At 34.7% G+C, this 20,002-nt stretch overlaps 1 protein-coding gene across 2 annotated transcripts in view; it reads right to left on the bottom strand.

The window, feature by feature from the left end:
- Positions 1 to 12,665: 12,665 nt before the first annotated feature.
- The window catches only part of LOC131031135 (protein SEH1), a 203,589-nt gene continuing 196,252 nt past the window's right edge, over positions 12,666 to 20,002 (bottom strand). For both annotated transcript variants that reach the window (XM_057962174.2, XM_057962173.2), the window contains 3 exons: positions 18,379 to 18,491; positions 13,164 to 13,290; positions 12,666 to 13,078 (listed from right to left, as the gene is read on the bottom strand). In XM_057962174.2, coding sequence (XP_057818157.2) covers positions 12,947 to 13,078; positions 13,164 to 13,290; positions 18,379 to 18,491 — 372 coding nt within the window. In that variant the 3' untranslated portion in view covers positions 12,666 to 12,946. The remainder of the gene's footprint in view (positions 13,079 to 13,163; positions 13,291 to 18,378; positions 18,492 to 20,002) is intronic.

Here is a 20,002-nt window from a genome sequence, read left to right as displayed (position 1 = left end):
TAGGAGATAACAGAAAGAGGACAATAGAAAGGCCATCATCAGTTCCCTTGCAGCCAAAAGACAAGGCTTCATCAGCCCCCCAACAACACTTATAGGCATATCCAGTAGCATCCAACTCCACCTCAATAGGAGAATGGTCACCTACAACCACATCCAACTCCCCCTCAATAGAAGATAGGACCACCTCTATAGGAAAAACTAGAGTAACGCCAAGATGCATAAATTGAAGCACAACGAGCAAAGCCATGAAACCAAGAAGGAGAGGGACAATATAACCCTCATCACAAAGAGACCCAAGAGTCAAAAGATATAAACATAGAAAACTAGACCCCATCATTAGGACTGTTAGAGTAATCGAGTCTTTACTTGATTAAATAAACGACAATTGTCTAATTATTTAAGTTCCCTCTATCTCTTTTACACTTAAGCTAACATTGGGTGCATAATAATTAATTCTTTGATTAATTATTATGTGCAAGCCTAGGGTTTTCCCTTTTAGGGTTTCTTGACCTATTAGAGGTTAAATTCTTTTCTTTTGTATCATTCCATTATTACATTACACATTTTTTTGGTGTAATGCCCCTACCCTAGTCGGCCTTGTAAAACCCGTTTGACCTTGGTTGACTTCTTATGTGGCATTCTTGAATGGTTGGTTAACCGTGATGCAATGTTGTAGATTAGATAATATAAATAATTGTGCATACCTATTATTGTGCTTTTGCATCGATTTTTGTGTAAATGTGGTTGTTCCTAATTCTTGTTATAAATCTCGAGCTAACGCCTTCGTTGAATATGTATATGTAAATGTATGCTTGCGTGATTCATGGGTGCAGGAGATTGCAGGTACAACACTGCCTAGGGCGAGGTTCATCCCCTTCGAGATTCGCAGGGTCGAGTATACCTCCTTCATCCTTAGAATTCGGATTTGGTGGTCATAAAACTCTCGTCTTGCCTTAGCCATGATCAGGTGAGCATCGGGTGTGGTCCATAGGGTTTCCCTTTTCGTTTGGGTTGCGTGTCATGTGATTTGTGGACTTTCTCGGTTTGCATGCCTTGCGTGTGGTAAAGGGAGTATTTTGTCCTAAGTATTTAATTCAATTTAATGTGTGGATGTACCCATTTGTAATTTAGAAATTTAAAATAGGTAGTTTTCTTTTATATGATTAATTGTTAATTTAAGAGATCGCTTTATTTATATTTGTAGCAAGCTTAAGTATTTAAATTGAATTAATGTGTTCATTTACGCATTAGTAGTTGAGAAATTAAAATAAATAGGTTTCCTTCATGAGATTAGTCATTTATCAAAAAGATCGCTTTATTATGTGTAGCGAGTTTAATTTAATAGTTAATTTTAAATAACGAATTTAATTAGGTTATGTGTTTTTTTAAAGAGGAGGATTTAAAGTCATTAGGAAATAGAAATAAATTAACCATTTTCGCATTTGGAAAAGAAAGGGTAAATTTTATTATTTAAAGGAAATTATATTTTTTTTTTTTTAACTTGTAAAGTTGATATAGTATAAAAGATTGATTTTCGGAAATTTAAATTTATCTAAATGTTTTACCCTGGTCAATAGTTTCGAAATATAATGTAGGCCTAAATTAATATTGAGAAATTAAAATTTAAAACTAAATAAGAGATAGAAGCATTTTAATTTTAATTAGAAAAGCGAGTTAGATTTATTGAGTAGTGGAAAAGAATGATTTCCATTTTCATTTTCTTTTATTTTAAAAATAAATGCTTAAATTCGAAATTGGAAATTAGGTCAAAAAGAGGGGTTTCTCATTTAACCTAGTTTTTGAAATATTTTGGGGGGTTCTTTTTCTTTTGGTTATCTTTTCTTGGAAAAAAATGGTTTTGGAAGGAAGATTGGGGATTTTGGAGAAAATGGAGTTTTGCTTTGAGTTGCAGGTGGAGCTCTCCTTCAAAGTCTTGCCCGGAATGCGATATGAGGTAGGATTCCGACTTACCCTTTTATTTATTTGATTGAATAAAAAAAAATGGTGTTCGAATGTTCTCCATGAAATGCTGGAAAAAGAAATGATAACACCCATGAATGTTTTTAGATTTAGTTTCAGTTTTGAAATTTCAATTGTTCTTGGGTTCAAGATTTGTCATGGTTTCTTGAACATTTTGAAAGGAGAAAATCTTCCCCATTCTATTGCTTATACATTCTGGAAAAAAAAAGATAAAAATAAAAAAAATATAAAATAAATGACGGTGGCTATGACTATGTTTTGGGTTTTCATTATCCTTATTCAAAAAAAAAAATTGACTTAAGTTTAAACTGTGAATCTTCCAAAAATATAAAAATAAATATAAAAACACAAAAAAATATATACAGGGGTTAGGGTTTGGCAAGCAGAGGAGCCGAAGCTCGGCTCGCATCACCGCCCCCTCCCCCATTTCCTCCCTACCCCGTGGCTCTGCAGGGATCCCTGCGTCCACTATGGTCGTAGGGTAAAACCTGCGTCCACTATGGCCGTAGGGTAAAACCTACGACCACAGTGGCCGCAGGTGGAGTCCCTGTGCCCACCATCTGGCAGCGAGGGAGCTGGGGTTCCCACCTCTTCCATGTTGGAAGGTGGGCCCCGCAGTGCCCCTCCATTTTATTTTATTTTATTTTTATTTTTTTATTTAAGAAAAAAAATATATAATACAATAAATTAAATAAATTGATTTTAATGACAGTTTTTTTTTAAATATAGTTTTTAGTTAATAATTAATCTTTTTATTAATATATATATATTTAATGTGAGGGTTAATATATATATTAATAAATAATTAATTTGAAATTCGAACGTTATTAAACAATATTATTAATATATATATTTTTTAAGGAAATTTATATATATATATATTGAATAGTATTTAACAACTGGTGATTTTTAAATAATACAATATTCAGGAAACACATTGTGATTCGACCTGATCATTCTGAGAACTTAGAAATAGAAATCTAAAATGTATAAGTATTTTTAAGTTCGTCATGGGAAATTCTGAAGGCTCAAATGATATGCTAAAAAAGATCATCAGAAATTTAATAATGTGTCGATTGGAAGTTTGGAAGAAAATGATACTTTCTTTTAGTAAAATAAATAGTTTAGTTATTTCTTCCCCGATGATGTGAAATAAATAATGGAAAAGATGGCAAGTTTATTTTATGTTTTCGCTTGTGTTAAGTACTGGCAAGGCTTTGATAGGTTTGTTTGGACCCTGTCATCTGGTTACTTGTGTTGGTCATAGCCGGTTACGTCCCTAGTCAGAGTATCGTCAGTCAATAGAACTTGTAATTGCTTTGATGTGTTCAGTTGGATCCGCTTAAAAAGGGATCATTATGTAAATTCCGACCGAGGGTCTGTTGTATATTGGTTGTGTTCGCCTAAGTGGCAAAGATGTAAAAAACATATAAATTATGTATTCCTAACGATATTAAATACAAGAGGGGTCTTGCATTTGAGTAGACCCGGAGATGTAGCCCTTTAGGGGTGAACTCCGAGATCAGACCCGTGTTATGTGATGCCTTGTTTCTTTATTTCATATTATAAGTTATCATGTATGGTTGCTTTTCATAAGTGTATGATGGGAATTTAATGAAGCTAAATCAAAGTGCATAAAATTAGACATCTTGATAAATGTAGTAATCAGGTTCATAAAACATTGTAAATTATGATTATGGAAAAGTAATTGGTTTATGTTAATTAAAATAAGAAATAGTGGAAAGAATCTCGCTAGGTTACCATTATTGTTTTAGCTTGATATAAGTTGGTAAATTGAACGAATGTGAATGGGTAACAAAGTTAGAATTAATGTCGTAATTTCTAAGTTGAAACCTAAAGGATGAACATCATATAGGTATTTACTTTTTATCTTAGTAAATGAGTATCGCCATGTTAATTATATTTCACTATACTGGATGAATTTGTTTAGTTATTTATGTGTTAATCTTTACCAAATTAATTTTATAAATGGGTGCACTCAACTAGCTTTCCATGATTATAACCCTAATAAATGAATTTCTTTATGATTAGCCAAAATTGAACTGAAAGGGGAAGGATTCAATTAGTTGTTTATATCTTAATCTTAGTAAATGTATCTCTTCATATTATCTTCATTTTAACTAAAGAGAGTGACATACATTAAGTTAGTTATATTGTAATCCTAATGGATGAACGTCACTATGAACTTATATTTAATCATGTAATAATGAATATCATCTTGCTAACTATATTTTAATTAAAGGGGACGAACTCATCTGTTCCTAATACATTTTCACCTTAATGAATTGAGCTCCATCTATTAGCATTTTATAAACTTCAATGAAAGAACTCTATGGCTACTTACATTCTATCCTCCATAAAAGAACTATGACTCATTAGTTGGTTATGCTTGAATTCAAATGAAGGAACCTCACTCTATTAATGGTAGTTTAATGAATGAATCTCATCTTATTAGCCATACTTTTAATATTAAAGGATGATATCAATTGTGAGTGGTCACTTTAAACCCAAATGAATTAACTTCGTTATATTAATCGCATTGAACCTTATGGGAGGCCTCTTAAATTAATTATGTTTTAAAGTGCATTGAGTAAATAACCTCGCGATGGCCTCCTATCCACCCAAAATAAATGAACGCTTCCTGAAATTCCAAGATGTCAATTTATTGAACATACATATAACCACGTCTTATGCATTTTTTCGTAATTAAGATATCCAGCTTATTGGATCAATTGACGCGAGATGAGTTAGATGTAAGGTTACGTAATCGCGTTGGGAAACTCCTTAGGTTCATTTAGCCTTTCGTTGTGCTATCTAAGTTTTAGATAACTTCAAATTATCTTAATGTTGTAACTTATTATTAATGCTCATAATTAGTATTATAAAAAAATAATAATAATAATAATATTTACACTCTATTTGAGTGTTTTTAACTTAAACCCTTAGGGGTTTCCTGGCGGGGCATTACATTTGGTGAATATTGAGCTCTCATCTTTTTGAGCATTCTTCTGTGTATTTGTTTTCCTTTATTGCTTCCTTGCTTCTCCTTATAACATGTTTATTTTAGCTTGCAGAGATCATTTGGGCTCCTGTGGTGTTGTCTTTCTCAACTCTCTCATGGTATCTGAGCTTCAAATCTACAGCTAGTTGTTCTTGTTTTGAGTTTTTTGCATTGGAAGCAGATCTGGGGTTTTTCAGAAGTTTTTTTATGCACCTAGGGATAGGCTTTTTTTCTGAGCACTTTGGGCCTAAATGGACCTCACCATTGTGCTCAGAAGGCCCAAAAACCCTTATGGTCATATAAAACTTGACCTTTTCTGACTCCTGAGCCTTTGGGGGTATATTTTTTCTATGTACCAGGTCGTACGACCATGGCACACAGTTCGAGAAAAAAATTTAAAAAATATATTTTTTGTTTTTTATGGCATGCAGGCCAAATTTTTTATTTTTTACAAAAAAACAATAAAAAATAAAAAAAATCATTAAAAAAAGGTCAAAAAGTTTGTTTTGAAAAATCAAAAAACAATATTTTTGAGGGTTTGCCAGTCCCCGCCGTGCTGCCAGTCCGACCATCGCCTGATAGTCCGGCTCCCGCCGGCCCTGTCAGAGCGGGCCCTACCCGCCGGCCCCCACCGGCCCCCTTTCCCGCTCGCCGGCAGTCTCCCTGCCCGCCGACAGCTCCTCACCCGCCGGCCATTCCGCCCATCGGCAACCTTCCTGCCCACCAATAGCTCCTCGCCCGCTGGCAGCTCCGCCCACTGGCCATTCCGCCCACCGGCAACCTTCCTGCATGCCAATAGCTCTTCGCTCGCTGGCAGCTCCACCCACCGGCCACCGCCATCGGAGCACCGCCCATGGGCCACCTCCGGCCAGCCCTGCCACTAGACAGCCCCTCCCTCTTGCTTTTGAAGGGCGGGTTGGTTTTTTCCACATAACTTGGACAAACGGAGTCATTTTTCTGAAAACGAATAGGCGTCAGAAAGCTGGTTCCGAGCCGGACCTCGTGGTTTGGAAATTTTTTTCAATTTTGTTGTTTGACTGTACTTTTTTCCAGTCAAAGTGGGGTCTCTTTTCTGCACTTCCAGGGTCGTAGAATGAGCATTTGAACTCCGTTTTTCGAAAACTTTATATTGTTGGAATGCTTGTTCTGTGCACTTTCCATTCATATGAATTTTCTTTCCAGATTCTGCTCCAGGAATATTTTATTCAGTTTTCTGCTTTTCAGCACTCTGGTAAATCTCTTGGTTGTTTCAGGTCCTGAGATCTCTTTCTCTGAGTAGGATGTCTAGGTTTTGACTATTCTTTTAGTTTCCAGTCTTCTTATCATTGTAGCATTTTTTTCATGCAAACGCACTAAGATAAAGTGCCATCATGCATTGTTTATTTGGGATCTTGCACATCTTGTGCCTTATTGTACATGCACTACTTATAAAGTGCCATGGGGGGTTGATGTTTGCCTTTTGTTTGCCATCTACCTTTGTCCAGTGAGTGTTCCTTCCACGACATTCGCCTCATGATGTGTCTCAAATGAGTGTTCCTTCCACGACACTGTGTACTTTCTCAGCACCTTCGTTGTTCTTGGTTCTTCGTCATGCAATTCTTAATGGCCGTTCTTTTTAGTGTACCTATCCCTCTCCCTTTTCAGCATTATGGGGAGGTTTGTCCCGTTGGTTCTAATGTTTCCTTGGTTCGATTGATCAACTCTTCAGGCTTTGGTTTCTCATGCCATCTATATCTTCGAGTTTAGTTGTTTGCCTTTATTTGTCATCTGATTCGATTAGTGTCATTTGAGGGCACTCATACAGATTACAGTCTTCTCTACCTGGTCATGTTCTATTTCAATGGAGGTTCTTCAGATCAGCAGTTACTCTTCAATAGTGTTTGCAACTATTTCTTGTTTCAGTGGTGTTCTTCTTGCTTTTCCATCTCTGTTTGGAGGAGTTTTTTCCCACGTGGTTTTCTCTATTTCTTCGGTTCATAGAGATTTGGTTGTATTTGGGTACCTGAGCAAGCCTTGTTGTAGGGACCCATCTTTCATGCTTTCAATAGTTGTTCTAGGTTTTAGCTTCTTCCTAAGTCTAGCTTAAGGGGGGGTGTTAGAGTAATCGGGTCTTTACTTGATTAATTAAACAACATTTGTTTAATTATTTAAGTTCTCTTTATCTCTTTTACACTTAAGCTAACATTAGGTGCATAATAATTAATTCTTTTATTAATTATTATGTGCAAGCCTAGGGTTTTCTCTTTTAGGGTTTCTTGAACTATTAGAGGTTAATTTTTTTTCTTTTATATCATTCCATTATTACATTACACATTTTTTTGGTGAATATTGAGCTCATCTTTTTGAGCATTCTTCTGTGTATTTGTTTTTCTTTATTGCTTCTTTGCTTCTCCTTGTAATGGGTTTATTTCAGCTTGCAGAGATCATTTGAGCTCCTATGGTGTTGTATTTTTCAACTCTCACAAAGAAAACCACATACGAAAGAGATTCAATAGGAATCCATAACAGAAAAACCTCTCCCAAAAGATCAATATAAGCATACGATCTCAAGGAGAGAAGAGAAACTGAGATTCCATCATATTTCCACCTCAAGGGCCAAGAAGTTGAGAGATCCAAAGTAGTCCTCAAAGAAACAAACTTGAAGCTCTCCAGTCAAGGCAGAAACAACTTCCACACAGCCCCTCGGAAATATGAACAACAACAAAACCCCATAAGAGAAAAATGGATCTAGAAAAGAGCAGGGGCCAAAGATCAAGCAAAAAACAAACCCTCATAGGTTTTGAGACCTTCATTCGGCAACCAAACATGAGCCAAGCCCCATAAGAGCATTTGCCACAATCATACACCGAATGGGGGTAGAAAACACCCATGAAGTCTCCCACCAAAAGCACCCACACCTCAGGAAAGGAGTACAATGGATGGAGGATCTTTTTGTTATTTTATGATGGGTACAATGAGCCAAAGAAATGAGCAATACACAAGATGATGGAGGATGAATTTTTCAAAATGAATTCTTCTTGGTATCTACTTCACTTCCATAGAGGTCAAAGTATTTATATCATGGTAGATTGTATTGATAATGCATTCATCTATAACATTTTAAATGGGAATGTAAAGAATGCCAAGTATGTGCCAAAGGATGACTCTAGGGAGTTCATCATCTTCCTACAGAGTAAGTTGTTTATCTTTTAGGTGCTTAGAGTTCCATGGAATGAGTGTTGTTGTTATATGATCACTCTACTATTGTATTTTAAATCCATTGAACCAATCCACAAGGCTGAAATAAACTCCTCACGGGTTGAGGTAATGATTGGGTCTCCAACTATGCATTTTCATGATATGTATATCAGTAATGATAAGGCAAATGAAAGATATTTTTTCAAAAGATGTATTGGTTGTGGTATTGGTTGTGATGGTTGTTTGGTTGTTATGCAGTCCTAATAAAAGCAAAAATCATAATCATAGCATCATTAAAAGCAACATGAGACCCTGATACATGTTGCCTAATGATAGTGTACTTCTAGCTAGAGAAGCAAAACACTATTTGACTTGCTGAGAGATTGTCTTCGAAGAGTCTCAAAGAGGAAAATGTCAAGCATATCAATATGTTTCCTAACATAATAGAATATCTTATAAAGCTATTTTATATTTTCATCTTGAACATTTTATGTGGAGATCATATAGTGCTAATGGAAGGATTTAGAAAGTGCATTGTTTTCCATTAGAAGGGCATTTGTTTTGTAAAATCAATTTTCAGATTTTCGTGGAGCATGAGATGTTGTTTAATGGTGAATATTTTTATCCCTTACACATGCCATAATTGTTCCAAATTTCATCCTAAAAATGCATTGATAAGAATCTTTCAAGTTGTGGCCAATTAGTGTTGATTTTTGTAGGGAGTTTCTTCTCAACTCCAAGGTAAATGAGGTAAATATTTCCAAGATTGGTATTTACTATTATGATGTTTTTATTGTAATCATACTTTATGCTTCAAAAATCAGATTTATACCTTTGAAAAAACTTGCAAGAGCTTTCATTTAAGCTTTCTTGGTGACTGCGCACATACTCAGTTCTAGAAAGGAGTTGGAAAGAGCAAATTATTGATTGAAAAAGATGAATGCAATGTCATTAGACCTCAAGTAACATGGAGTAAGAGGCTGTATTTATTGTTGCAATCATACTTTATGCTGCAAAAATCAGATTTATACCTTTGAAAAAGCTTGCAAGAGCTTTCATTTAAGCTTTCTTGGTGACTGTCCACATACTCAGTTCTAGAAAGGAGTTGGAAAGAGCAAATTATTGATTGAAAAAGATGAATGCAATGCCATTAGACCTCAAGTAATATGGAGTAAGAGGCTTCATATTGAATGTCATCTCCACAAAATTATAAAGCACAAGAGCACTCTTCAATGAATTATCAGCATGTTTGAGAGGAAGGTGCAACAATTTACAAGTACAAGATCATATCTTTTTTTGCAATATGCAATGTTTGCTTATTTCGGGCATCAATATTTTGGAGCATCATTGTTGCAATTGTTTGATAACAAGAAATTTTGAAAAGGGAGGACATGTCATGTCCTTTTTTCAAAATTTTCTAAAATAGAAACTAACTAAAAATAGTGAATAGTCCCAAAATAGCAAACCAAGATCAATTGATAGTTTGGGAAATAATAATAAATTTGGTAATTAGGTTGAGATTTGAATTTATTCAAATGCCAAACATATTTAAATTTAAGTATTTCCATCCTTTTGGCATCAGGATTTGAGATACTTTGCTTTGCTTGTCTTTTTGAAAATTAGTGGTTTTTGGCAATTTTCAAAAATGGCAAGTTTCTTTGGAAATTGTAGAAGTTTGGTGACACTTGGAAATAGTTAACTTTCTTTCCCCTAGGAGTGGGTTTTTGACAGCCAATTTGAGTTTTGAAATTAATTTCATATTTGCTTGGTTTTGGCTCCAAGTTTCATCATTCTACACTTTAAATATTTTTGCTAAGCTTTGGCTTATTTCTTAAATGGCTAACAAGTCAATCAAGGAGGCTATAGAATGGGAGTTTGAAGGTTTCCAAGTGATCTAATGACATAATCGAAGGATTACCATGTGATCTAAAACAAGAGTCAAGGATTACCATTGAATAATATCATTTTAGAGGTTATCACTATGTTCATTTGTTAAGGACTTCTTCAATTTGAGTTTATATGTGTTGCACAATTTCATAGCAAGTTCATGGGTTTTTTGTTTATTAAATGTATTTTCATGTATTTTGTCAATAATCACCTTGGTATGAAGTTTTGTGAGATTTCCTTTAATTTGTAATGTTGCAGAGGGATTTTTGGACTCAATTTTGATCTCTTTTTAAGAGATAAGTGGTAAATGTTTGTTGTTGTTGGCTGCAATATTTAATAGAAATTATGATGTGTTTCATGTTGAAAATCAGTTCTAAACATAATAAATCAATTGCATGAAGATTTAGTTCTTTTTTTTTTAAGTTTGGTGAGAATCTTTGTTTACCCAATTTGCATATTTGTTGAATTTAATAAAGAAGCTCCTGAGAGCTTTCAAATATAAAGGGTTTTAGATTGATAAGTTGAATTCATTAGCTGTCCCTTTGTTACAAATTTATTAAATTATTCAATTAATTTAATCTAGGGCATTACACAACCAACATTGTGCAAGTGGTCATTGATTCGGCACGTACAAATTAGTTGGCTTGATGGCTAAAGGTTCTTACAAGCACATCTTTTGGACCCCTTGTGTTCATGCATTGAAAGACATAGGGAAGAGAGATAGAGGAGAAAGATTGGGTGCAAGAAATGGTTGCAGAGGCTAGAAATATTCAGATGTTTGTTTGCAACCATCAAACCTCGCTCTTTTCAAGACATTTTCAAGGAAGGAATTCCTCAAGCCCATAGAGACAAGGTATGCCAACTATTTTATTTTGTTAGAGAGGATGCTTGAGGTGCATAAGGCTCTATAGTTGATGATGGTTAATTCAAAATGAAATAGATGGTCCATGGCAAACACTGCAGAAGGGAGAAGCATCAAACAAAAAATTCTTGACGATAATTGATGGTTCAATACGAGGTTAAAAAAAATGATATTAATATTTCTAAACAACTTGCTAATAGCTGGTTTTTTTATGAAAAATATTCTGATTTTAACTTTCTAAGTTTTAACTTGTCCTTTTCACATTTTTGTTTACAAACATATTTGCTCCTTCATTTCACCAATTGTGAATGTCATTAGATATGCTAATATAGACTCTCCAAGTCTTGGAGAGGTTTATGAAACATTGGACAGCATACTTGGAAAAATGAAGCAAGCAATTTTTTATAGGGATCCTAATTTGGAATAATATGAGCAAGAAATTAAGCCCGTTTTGATGCGGTGGTGAAACACTATGAACACCCCACTTCATATGGCAGCCTTTGCTCTCAATCCTAAATTTGGTATGCACCAAGACTTGGAAGGATACCTCCTTGTGATGACAAAGAGGTGAAAGAAGGGTTGATGATGGCCCTTGGAAAAATGTATTCAATTGAGGAGGCGAGCCTACTTCCTACACAATGGATTTGCCTTTTATAATCTTTGTCGTCCATCATTCGGTAAACCAAAGGCCAAGGTAGATAGAGCTACATTAGCTCAAAAGGATCATATTGGATCGTGGACATGGCATGGGAATGATGCACCAAAGTTGATGAAGCTTGTTATTTGCCTTCTTTCACAGATAATACATTAACATAATTTATTAAGTTGATTAGTGTTGAATATTTATATAATTTAATACTCAAAATAAATAAAAATTGAGTGTCCTGATTACCAAATAAAAGTTTGCCTCCTTTTGCAAGTTGCTAGTTCCTCTACTGCAAAGAGAAATTGGTCCACATACAGCTTTACTCACTCTATCAAGAGGAATAGGCTGACCTCTATACGTGTAGAGAAATTAGTGGTGCATTGTAATTTGTGACTTTGGGATTGCCAGACTTTGGAGTATCAACAAAGCCCATCTTTATAGTGGAATGTTGACCTAGAGGACACCGCCTAGATTAATAATAGACGTATGAGATATTGATTAGGGATCCTACTCATAGTGACAGTGGCTCAAACTCTGATTTTGATGCCATGTTGGCAGATGCCAATAAGAGGCAGCCATCATACTTTCTATTACTATGTTTTGGACATTTGTGACTGTCATTTTGACATTTATAGTGCAAACTTGTAGCCTTTGAGCATTTTGGTGTATGCAATATTATTTATATCATATGCACATTGATTAAGTAGTACTATTGATTTGTTTCACTCTCATCACTCATGTGAACTTTATTTTTTGTGTTTCATTAAGTACATTTGAATCTTTGATACTATAATGTATATGTCGATATGATTAAATTTGCAACTTTATCAATGTTATCATATGAATATCTGAAATTTCTCTATATATATAGTCATTACCTATGTCGTCCCCTGTCGTTCCCAAAAATGGCCTAGAAAAATCCTGTCCCCGAAACATGTCCCCCTGTCCCAGAAACTCTGTGAAACATAGGAGGCAGTTAAATCAGAAAAGAACTTTACTCTAGAGCCTGAAACTTACATTGACATTTGAACCAAATATGTGGTGTATGTTAGCAGCTGCAACCTCATAGGTTTTGTTTGAAGAGTAAAAGGTTGAGAAAACAAGAGATTTCATCATCAAGCTTAATAACAAAAGATCAAGTAGTCAAAAAGGTAAAATGGCAATGTCTGTTGTCCCCATAGACTCTCTTTGGCCGCATGGACATTAAAATTCTTCTATTCTATTCTATTTGCTATTGATCCCTCAAGAAATTAATCATAAAATGAAGTAACACCAGACTGTACAGAATCATAACGATAAAGCTTTTGAGATTATATCATAATATTGCCCTCTAAAATTCATAGTAAAAATTAAAAATGATGTCTTCAAAAAATCATTGACTGCTTTCTATAACTGCCACTTCCTGCCACACTCCATTTGTGTTTGATTGCCATAAGCGTACAGTACCGTCATTTCCAGATGTTGCTAAAGTCATTCCTCCCATGTCCCAGTCCAATTGCCAGACCTGTAAATGCTATCTTAATTAAACCAAATTGTGCTAATGAAAGGAAATCCAAAATCAAGAATTGTAAGCCCTAAACTAGTCATACCTCACCAACATGACCTGTAAATGTAGCTACCCTTGTCAACTTAGGCCTTTCATTTGTGTTAGGATCAAGTTCGACATGCCATATAGAAACTCCTTTGCTACCAGCAATGGCTATTAGTTCATATGGCCTGAAGACAAGTTTCTCAGCTCAATATTCGTCACTTTTTTTAAGAACACAAATTAATCAGAATTTTGAAAGGCTGTAGTAAAAAGTAAACATTCTCTTGCATAAGCCATGCTAACTTATAATTTTTGTTCCATATATCACTCATAAAGACACTCAACCAGTCAAAATGACACTATGTTATTGGCATTGATATTCAATCTCTAGCTTCATCGTCACCAGAAGGCAAATATTATTTTTAGTCTCTACAAATATGGGACAAAAGTTTAGGATGTTTCTTCTATCATCTATTTGCAAGATGTTATGTTTTGCTGAAGGATGCGACAATGCAACTAATTAAGGTTACCAAGTTTCAAGTTGTTATAAACTTCAAATAATAGAAGAATTCAATTAATTAAACCCCTGGCTAAATTGGCATTCAAACTTTGTAATAACACAGAATAAATTAGTCAAGTGGATGTTATTAAGTGTTACATGGAATCTGCAACAACGATGATGATCTCGGTCCCACTCTCACGCCAGGAACTACTATGCTTCTCTCCATTTCAAGCCAAACATGTTAAAGCAGGCCCAAAAGGTACAGGGTGAAAAACACATCCAAGGACTAGACCCCTATCTGTATCAAGTAGAAGGACCAACCACAAACAAAAAAATTAAATTTTAAAATTAAAAAAATTAAAACAAAATAATAATTGATTACATATAAAGCTCATGTTTGGTCTGCATTCGCAGGATGCATTAAAACTATAGTTTCAAAAACAAGAAATTCCAAGGCAAAGTGCGACAAATACTACATAGGGTAAATAAATCTACTTAAAATGTTCTGTATTCCCAAAGTGGGATGCAAAGTCAAAAAAATCATCCTGCTTTTAGACTGCTGTAATATTATCATTTTTCCAATGATGCACTTTGTAAAAAGCTAAGATAACAGAAAGTTTCTGGTATACAAATTTTAGATTTAGATCTCAAAGACCTGAAATATCTTAAGAAGGCCCTATAAGCTTAACCATATACTAAGAGAAACCAGAATTATGTACAGAGGGTAACTCTTCCATCAAAGTGACCCAGGACTTGCACCAAGCCTTATATGTTAGTATGCTTTCCACCCACTGTGTTGGATACAGAATTTCACCCAATTCCAACACTTTTTCATGTCTTGTGGGCTTTGAATCTATGACCACTTTTGAAATCCTATTTACTTTTGGTACTTGTGCTCATTCCATTTGGAATTCCATAGTTGTTTTAATTGTTTTATGTAGAGGGTATCTCTTCCATCAAAGTGACCCAGGACTTGCACCAAGCCTTATATGTTAGTATGCTTTCCACCCAATGTGTTGGATACAGAATTTCACCCAATTCCAACACTTTTTCATGTCTTGTGGGCTTTGAATCTAGGCCCACCTTTGAAATCCTATTTACTTTTGGTACTTGTGCTCATTCCATTTGGAATGTGGCAGAAAAGGGAATGCTTTCTGGGCTCGTAACCTATAAATCTATATGTTTCTCTTAATGCAAAAGACTACTTGTAGGGAATAATAAATTTACACCATGTAGAAGGATGTAATGAATAAGTTGGCGGATATTAATAGGTGGCTTAGGAACTAGATGAGGGTACAAAGAGTACTTGAAAGAGGGAGCAATGTAGATAGGACAATGATACAAGAATGAAGTGGAAAGTTTTGTTGTCCTTCTAAGTTCCCATAGCTCTCAAAGGATACTAGATCACTTAGTAGGGATCTCTGCACTTCTTGAGTGAGACAGTTCAAAGCTTACTGTTGGTATTTCAGCTACAGCACAATCTTCAATGTAAGTGGTTTCCATCGATAGGTTAAAAACCAGAAAACTAATTACCTGATATAAAATAAGAAGCTACTAAGGAGATGAGCATTGATATCTCTAAGCATTGCGGGCCCAACACCTCTAATGCCTCTCGCAAATTTATGTTTATGTTCTATGATGAGATGACGTGAGAATTGTTGCACCCATGTAGATTTGTATTCCCATATGGTTTCCACATGGTTGCATGGTTAACAGGATAGACACCTCATCAAACATTGTTAAATTGGTATTTTGTGAATGTAAGGAATGTCTACAGTAGTACTGAATGTTGGAAAGACCTAAGAACACGAGAAGGGGTGATACCAATGTGGATGATCCATGTATTGATAATAGTGAGTGAGCCACCCTCAATATTAATATGGATACAGTAATTTTTCAGTGCTGAAGACAATCCTTGCACAAGAGGCCAAGCTTCAGCAAAGTTTTTGCCTCCAAAGGTTCGTTATCTGATGTGTCTGATTATGAAGTGTGAGTTATCAAGCACTCTACCAACACTTCTTAGTCTTGGATTACTAATACTTTATCCATCAAGGTCTAATTTGATAAGGTTCCATGAGAGGGAGCCAAATTAAAGCTAGCTGAATTTTAATATTGGAAGAGGTGTTTCAGCATGGAATTTTGAAGGCTCTAATATGGCAAGGTAGGACATGATGACAACTAACTAGGGTGGGGCATTGGATTCTAGCATCCATGGGAAGACAATTTAATCTAGCATCTTAAAGAGCAGTTAGGAGTCCCTTGAGGTCAAGAACACAGGTGACCTTGTGGAAGCTCAATCTTGTGATCTACCAAGCACCTTTGGAAAGGTCATATCTTGCTCATGGGCTTGTAATTAAGTATCATTTATCCCCATATTTTCCAGCCAAGACACTAGAGAAATTGAAGCCTGAAAATGACAAGGTTAAGCCACCACTTTACCTGGTATAATATAAATCCTTTGATCTAGCAAGCACTAGATCTTGTAGAGTTCATCTCTTTCTCATACAGACACAGAAAAGACCACTGTTCTTGTTTTCTTTTTGAACACTTTTTCCAAGTAGAAGGCATTGGTAAAACCAACATTGTAATATTCCAAGGTCTAGTGAGCACTACACCTTGCTGAAGTTGATCTTGTCAAAGTCTATTTAGTTATAACAAAGCCACCCCAAGCTTATTCAGAATTTCAATAATTGTCAAGTTCTTTCTATATCCACGTTACATGAAAAAGCAATGAAATGTACCAACATCTAGACAAATTCATCAACATCACGAAAATTGTAGCATTCTCAAACTCGCAAATCCCACTGTTGTTTTGTCCTCAATTTCTCTCCACACCTCTAGTGGTACCACAAAGGCCTTGCAAATCTATCAACATGGAGATGATGAGCAGACAACCTATGAGAAGACATTATAATGACTAAGTGTATGTTTTAGTCAACAGATTTTCAAATATGGCCATCATGGTCGCATGCAAGAAAAGCATCACCATGTATGGCAAACCTGCTAGCTCAAATGGTTGGTAAGGTTGTGCTAAGGCTTATTAATTATGATCAACCATCATATCATACATGAACTTTCATGTGCATTGTAACTTTTTTTTTCTTTTTCCTTTTAGTTTTATTTTACTCTAGAGGTATCCCCGTGACCCAGCCCAGCGCCCAGCACCCAACCTGCCTTACCTTGGTATTACTTACTGCCAAGTTGGGGCCAGAAGGGGCAAACTGAGCTGAGGCACATGAACTATCATGTGCATTGTGCTTTACTTCTGGTCTAATACTATCAGAAGAACTACCAATGCATTTTCTACACAATTAATAGATACGTTAACTTCCATGACTTGGCACACATACCACTGTACCTGGTACAGATACGGGTGCAGTACGGTGTTGGTACAGAATGGGTACCAAATCTGCATGTATACCAAAAAAAGCCTAGTCGGGATTCAAGTGTTCAAAAAATTGCCCCGGATCTAAACTGAGTTGTTGTAAAATTCTAAATTTATGAACAAAAAACTGATTTTTTTTTAAAAACTATAAAAACCCTAACCATAATCATTTTGTGCAATATCAGCAATATTTCAAGGGCTTTTTTCACTTGCAGTGCAGCACAACATGATGCCTAGGTATGATTGATCTTGTCGTGCATTAAATTTTTTGTAGTTTTTGTGATCTGGGACTATCGATTTATTCTACATCACCACATTTTGATTTTTGGTTCTAATTTTTTCTTTAAAAGCTGTGTATTGAAATTTACCTTGTGTTTCATAAATTTCATTTTAGAAATAAAACATTCGTTTGAAAAAATATGGCCTGCAAATTTTAACAATTCCTTCTAAAAGCATTTCTATTTTCTTTGGATATGCCCTTTGTTTTTAAATGTTTATTAGGTTCATATTTTTTAATCATATTTTACTTTTTTATAATTATTTTATATTATAAAATAGAATTTGGTTAAATATTCTTAATTGTGTTAAAGCTATTGAATTAAATAATATTATTCTATTTAATATGTTTTTTGATATAAATATTCTATTTTCATTCTAAAAGTGATTAAGATTTAAATGTTGAACTTTTTATTTTTAAATTAAATTAAGAATGTGTTAAATACAAGTGTGTGTGTTTATGAATGTCATATCCTGTTGTATCCATATGAGAGGTCTTGAAAAATGGCCGTATCAATATCTGATACCATATCCATTGTCGTATCTACCTCCATGCATCTTTGGTTTTCTAAATTTAAGAGTTTGCATGTAATTAAATTAAATTTAAGATTTATGTATTTTTTAATATACCAAGTGTTTAATTAGTCCCACAGTCCAAGTCAAAGTTTTGGCCTGTCAAGTTTTTACTGAGTCTCAAGTTTTGAACTATGGTTATAATGACAGGTACTGATCAGTACACCCACAAAGCGATGCAAACCAACTATAAAGTGTCAAGACAATTAGAGCACAAGTATGATATAATAAAGAAAATACCAATCCATCTTTGTCATATTGGGGCAGCATTGATAAGCATGATCATCCACAATGGAACCAGAGGCCCATGATTCCTAATTCTTTTGGTTGCCTAGAATGGGGTGTATCTTGTTGGGAACAGTTTTTCCACCTAGTATTGGTGGGTAACCCATGTCTATATTTATTGATTCTATGATGTAAAAATTCTTATTTATGATTATTAATATATGTTCTCCCATAGAAAAAGAAATTTATCATTTCACACTTGTGCAAAAAAATACAGAATTAAATCAAAGATTACATAATTTTGCATCCCAGTACCTGCCAATATTAGGTGCCCATGAAATGGCATATACTTGATCTGCATCTTCACCTGGCACTATAAACTCTGCAGTTGGATGCCAGTGTTGATGAACCTCCATAAACTCCCAAATCTATAAGAATGCAATAAGTTAATTAGAATATTTATTATATATTAACTTCTTAGAATCTAATAACACCATGATATATACCATAAAAGAAAAAATCTTTCTTGGGATTGACTTGGAAAACCAAAAGATACCGATTTTCTTAAATTAATCATAGATTTAACAGTGAAAAAATCACGAAATTAAGAATGCTAAAAATTCATAAAAAATAAAGAAAAAACATTTTTTTGGTTTCATGCCAAATTGGGACTAAATTGTAATGGATAACCCTGATTTTTTTATTTTTTTTGTGAAGATGCTTTGCAATTTGACTGATAGAAAGAAATGGATAATACACAGTTTTGCTGATTGGTTTTGTTTTCAGATTTCATTCATTTGTTTTCAATACCATTGCAGATTACATTGCATAGAAAACTAATAATGTAACTTTGCATAATTCAAAACAAGATAACATTTATTCTTCATAGTTCACACCAAACAAACTAGAAAACAAAGCAATTTTAAATTTGACATAAATATCAATGCTGACTGTCCTTGGTGGGACAGAAATCCCAGAAGAGATAGAGCATCTCAGAATCCTCAAATGATGCCTTCAGCTACAGCTCATTGCATCAGTAAACAACTATCTGAGGGATTATGATCTTGACCTTGTGTTTCACTAACATATAGCTACTCTCCAACCCTTCCAAAAGCTCGAACAGGGTCTGCTACAAGCATGTAAAGGTCTGACATATAAACAGCAGTATTATGTGATTCGCTATTCCTTCCAATTTGGAGTTTGAAGCATTCAAAGACAGAAACCCTTTGTGTGCAGGTGATTGAGGATGAAAACCCTTGTGTCCTTCGAGGTGATTCCATCTAGGGAGTACATTGGTGTTAATAACAAAGATTTTCTGATTTCTAGAGTAGTGTGGTTTGCCAATTTATCAAACTATGTTTCAGTATTTCAATGTGGTGTGGTTTGCAAAATGTTTCAAATTTCAATGTGTGTAAGATTTGTGTAAGATTTGTATAAGATCTGAATCAGGGCACTGCCCATTACATTACATTGCACTAAAAATTTAAGTGTTGCTGATTCCATCACTTTTTTGTTAATTATATGCATGTTTTCATACTTCCATATTGTTGTTAATCTGTTTCTAGTTGTACCATATTTGTTGTCATTTGACTTGATCATAAGCAGCAGAGATCAGTTGTTCAGGCTGCCGAACCATATCTGCGACTTATTTAGATATACTGCAATAGTCCTTTGTGCTTGTCACACCCTATAATCCACCAATACAAGAAAGTGATTTATATCGTTTCCTAGCTGCAACCTCACATTAGGGTGAAAAGGGAAATTTGTTTGTCTTGTCTGCTACCTTTACAATATGGTAAAGGTGATCACAGATCTTGGGTTCCACATCAGCAATTGAGTTTGTCTAATATGTCTTAGAAAAATTTGATTCATATATGTCACACCTTTGCTCTATGCTACTGTATAGTTTCAACTTTTAGTCTTGATATGAAACTTCTAA

The sequence above is a fragment of the Cryptomeria japonica genome, chromosome 7 (assembly GCF_030272615.1).
Source record: "Cryptomeria japonica chromosome 7, Sugi_1.0, whole genome shotgun sequence".
NCBI classification, from domain to species: domain Eukaryota; kingdom Viridiplantae; phylum Streptophyta; class Pinopsida; order Cupressales; family Cupressaceae; genus Cryptomeria; species Cryptomeria japonica.
Note: the sequence above shows the minus strand (reverse complement) of the source record. Positions and strands in the feature narration are given on the sequence as shown.